At 39.3% G+C, this 4,252-nt stretch overlaps 1 protein-coding gene across 1 annotated transcript; it reads left to right on the top strand.

The window, feature by feature from the left end:
• Positions 1–375: 375 nt before the first annotated feature.
• LOC103004243 (GTPase IMAP family member 2-like) lies at positions 376–2,467 on the top strand. The gene is made up of 2 exons (XM_007184636.2): positions 376–406; positions 1,439–2,467. Exons 1-2 carry the CDS (start codon positions 379–381, stop codon positions 2,410–2,412), a joined length of 1,002 nt encoding a protein of 333 aa, XP_007184698.2. The 5' UTR covers positions 376–378; the 3' UTR covers positions 2,413–2,467.
• Positions 2,468–4,252: the final 1,785 nt, after the last annotated feature.

Below are 4,252 nucleotides of genomic sequence, written 5' to 3'. Positions count from 1 at the left end.
GAACCTGGGACCCAAGGCAGACCTAGAAAGGAGGCAGAAGGAAGGGAAGGTGTGTGGCCACGGAAAACAAGAGTGGGCAGGGAGGTCCTGCAGGGAGGAGGGAAAGTGGAGGAGAGGTGGGCATGGAGATAAGAAGAAGTAGGTGGGGCGACAAGCGAAACCCATTTTCTGACTCACTGGGTTGACTCTGAGCAAGTGACTAAATTTCTCTGTAAAACAGAGATAGTACTTCTTTCCACCCACCTCCTCAGCTTTTTGTAGACAAATGAGGCATGGTTGTGAACGTGCTCTAGAAATATAAGGTTCTGTCATGAGTCGTAGCTCAAAAATGATAGTTTTTAAATTGGTCTCTGGTCTCTCTGTCCCTCAGGAACTGCCATGGGCCAAAAGGAATGCAGTCACTCTGGTAAGAAAGTGACTTCCTGTGTGTGCCTGTTTTACCCATTCTGTGCCTATTTTGCATAAAAATCATGCTATCCTCTTGAAGCAAAGTATAAGCGAGCAGCAGTTTCTTCACTGGAGAGAATCATTTCACAATGCTCATTTCAGTATTTTCCTGGTCCAACCATTTCACTGGTGGTCGGGACCACACCTCTGCCCAGCCACGGTCAGAGGAGCCGTCTCTGGCCCTGGAACAGTCAGGTTACTTTCCCCACCTGGAGATGGAACCCGCAGTCTTGGCTACACGTCTCTCATCTCCAGAAAATTTGCCTTTTGCAGGGCCAGAACTGGGTGATATAGGCAAGCTTTGAATGACAAGGTATGTTTTTAATTCTAACTCATCCTCCAAATATGTTTTTCTAGGAGCCAACATGGCAATGCCCTGCAGACCTAGAGAAATCTAGAGTTTTAAAAATCATTATTTTATTTGATAACAGAGTTAGCTTCTATTTCATAAATACCATACATTGTGAGAGTGTCTTTTCCCAGACTTTTCCTTATCATTAAAAATATTCCATTGGCATGATCAGTGTGGTAATAACAAAGCAAGCTTGCTCTATTTTTTTTCACCTTTGCTTTTTTTTAATTGAAATATAGCTGATTTACAATGCTGTGTTACTTTCAGTTTTACAACAAAATGATTCAGTTATACACACACACACACACACACACACACGCACATACATATGAATAGATTTTTAGATTCTTTTCCATTGTAGGTTATTACAAGATATTGAGTATAGTTCCCTGTGCTGTACAGTAGGTCCTTGTCGGTTATCTATTTTATATATAGTAGTGTGTATATTTTAATCCCAAACTCCTAATTTATCACTCCCCTGCCCGTTTCCCTTTTGGTAGCTGTAAGTTTGTTTTCTATGGCTGTGAGTCTATACCTGTTTTGTAAATGAGTTCATTTGTATCATTTTTTTAGATTCCACATATAAGAGATATGATGTGGTATTTGCCTTTCTCTTCTAAGTAAACTTGCTCTTAGCAGGACCATATACAAAGAGCCAACAAGCTCAACATGCCAGAGGATCGGAGCTGAGAGTCATTCTGGTGGGCAAAACCGGAACCGGCAAAAGTGCTACAGGGAACAGCATCCTGGGGAAGCAAGCATTTGAGTCCAGGCTGAGTGCCCAGCCCTTGACGAAGACCTGCAGTAAAAGTCGGGGAAGCTGGGGAGACAGAGAGATGGTTGTTGTTGACACACCAGACATGTTTTCTGGGAAGGACCCCTCTGATTCCCTGTACAAAGAGGTACACAGGTGCTACTTACTCTCCGCACCAGGACCCCACGTGCTGCTCCTGGTGACACAGCTGGGCCGATTCACCACCGAGGACCAGCGGGCTGTGCAGAGGGTGAAGGAGATCTTTGGAGAGGATGCCATGAGGCACACAATTGTCCTCTTCACCCGCAAGAAAGACCTCAAGGGAGGCTCCCTGATGGATTACATCCATGGCTCAGATAACAAAGCCCTAAGCGCGCTGGTGGCTGCGTGTGGGGGGCGAGCGTGTGCCTTTAATAACCGCGCTAAAGGGAGCAGTCGGGATGAGCAAGTGAAGGAGCTAATGGCCTTGACTGAGAGCCTAGTGATGGCGAAAAGGGGTGACCACTACAGCAATAGGTTGTACAGCCTAGTAACAGGGTCTGAATGTGGAACTGTGCAGTCAGAGGAGAGATTACAGGATTTCAAAGAGAGCTTTATAAAGTACATGGAAATTCAGAGACGTTCAACCATGGTCAAAGCCCTAATCCTAATAGTGATGTGTGTTTTATTGTGTATTCAGGTGTTTGTCAGATTGCAAACTCTGTTATTTTGTGTATTGCACGGAATGTGCAATTTCTTTTACTGCTTACTGTTTAGCATGTGCAATTTATTCTGTAGCTTACTGTTAATTATACCCCAAAATTTAATGATAATTTTTAGAAAGACCATTAGACTGGAATGCAAGACTCCTATATTATAGTTACAATCAGTGGTTCTTTATCCACTGTCATTTAGTGGGTGAATCACACACTGTACCTCCCCTGTAAAATACAGTGCCTGACAGCACCAAACGTTTGAGATTCTGTAAAGTGCTTAAGTCTTAACATCATTCTATTTGTTAGTGAACCAAATGATTTTAAAAGTTACTGTTTGTTTTGCAATATACCTTTTGAAAGTTGTAAACATAAAATTCCTCTCATTTGCAAATCTCCAAAGTCAGTTTTACGTTCCTGAAACTCCTTTTCTTCCTTATAGTATTACTATTTCTACTGAATATAACAAAAATAACAATAAAATTTCTACTGGGTGCAGTAAAATAACAAGTAAGCTGTAAAGTCCCTGAGATCACATGTCTTTAATTCTGTGCTATGGTTTTACCCTCAGAAGATGGGAAGTGAACACGAGGCTCATTTGTGTAACACAACCAACGCATGCTCAACAATCACACACGGACACACTCACACATCAGTAGTCTGTTTTATGTCCATTAAATTTGCTTAAGATTGAAAGAGGCTCAGCCAAATTTTATCCCTGGTACCCAATCCCAGTTAGCATTGAAACACACATAGAGGCTTACGCTTCACACGAGATGATGGACTGAATATTTTTGGGCATCATCCTGTTAAATGCAACTAGAATTTTTTAAAATAAACACAATCTTTATGACTGATGAGCTCACTAGAAAATTAGGAAAACTCCAAGAATGAAGCAGACAATACACATGAAAAGGATGTGGAGCTAAAAGGGGAGTTGAGAGCCATGAGGACAGGCAAACCCAGAAGGCAGGGTTGACCTACAGACAAACGCCTGCATCAATCCCGAGATGAAGAAACTCAGCCTTGGGTTTTTGGTAAAGTCAGAGAGCTGATTCTGAGGTCTCCGATCCCCAGACCCAAACCTATATTAAACCTTCCCTAATATTATAAATTCTAATATTATAAATTAATATTTAAAGTCTTTTTTAACCAAATGTAAAATGTTCTGTTTTTTAATTTCTTCTTATGCTCATTTTTGTAGGCTGTGCTTTTCAAGGAATTTTTCCATTATACTTAAGTAGTTGAATTTATTTGCAGAAACATAAAATATTTTATCATCCCTTTAATATGTACAAGAACTAACATCTTACAGAAAACTCAGATGAACTTTTTGGCCAATCCAATACCTGTTCCTCTTTGAATTCTGATATTGGCAATTTATGATTATTTCTTTTTGTTTCATCAGCCTGGCTAGAGGTTTAATTTTATAAATTTTGCAAGAATCTAACTTTGATTTTCTCCTTTAAATTTTCTATGTTCCATTCCACTGAGCATTTTTTTAAGTTAGATTTTACAAAAATCTAACTTTGATTTTCTCCTTTAAATTTTCTATGTTCCATTTCATTGAGCATTTTTTTTAATTTTCATTGAGCATTTTTTTAAATGTTTTTTTAAACATTTTTTTAAATGTTCCATTTCATTGAGCATTTTAATATATTTTGCACAGCAGAAGTTTTTAATTTCAAAGAAGTTTAACTTATCAATTGTTTCTTCCATGCTTTTAGTGCTGTACCTAAAAAGTTGTCGCCAAGCCCAAAGTCACCTAGATTTTCTCCAATGTTATCTTTAGGCATTTTATAGTCTTTCCTTTTACATTTATATCTATGATTTATTTTGAATTGATTCTTGTGAAGTGTATAAGGTCTGTGACTAGATTCATTTTGTTTTGCATGTGGATGTCCAGCATCATTTACTGAAAGTCTGTGCTTTTAGACAGACTCACAGTCATAGAAAATAAACTACTGGATACAGTGGGGAGAGGGAAGGGGGATGCAAAATAGGGTT

Source organism: Balaenoptera acutorostrata, chromosome 7 (assembly GCF_949987535.1).
Source record: "Balaenoptera acutorostrata chromosome 7, mBalAcu1.1, whole genome shotgun sequence".
Taxonomy (NCBI): domain Eukaryota; kingdom Metazoa; phylum Chordata; class Mammalia; order Artiodactyla; family Balaenopteridae; genus Balaenoptera; species Balaenoptera acutorostrata.
This window is presented reverse-complemented; position numbering and strand designations above follow the sequence as displayed.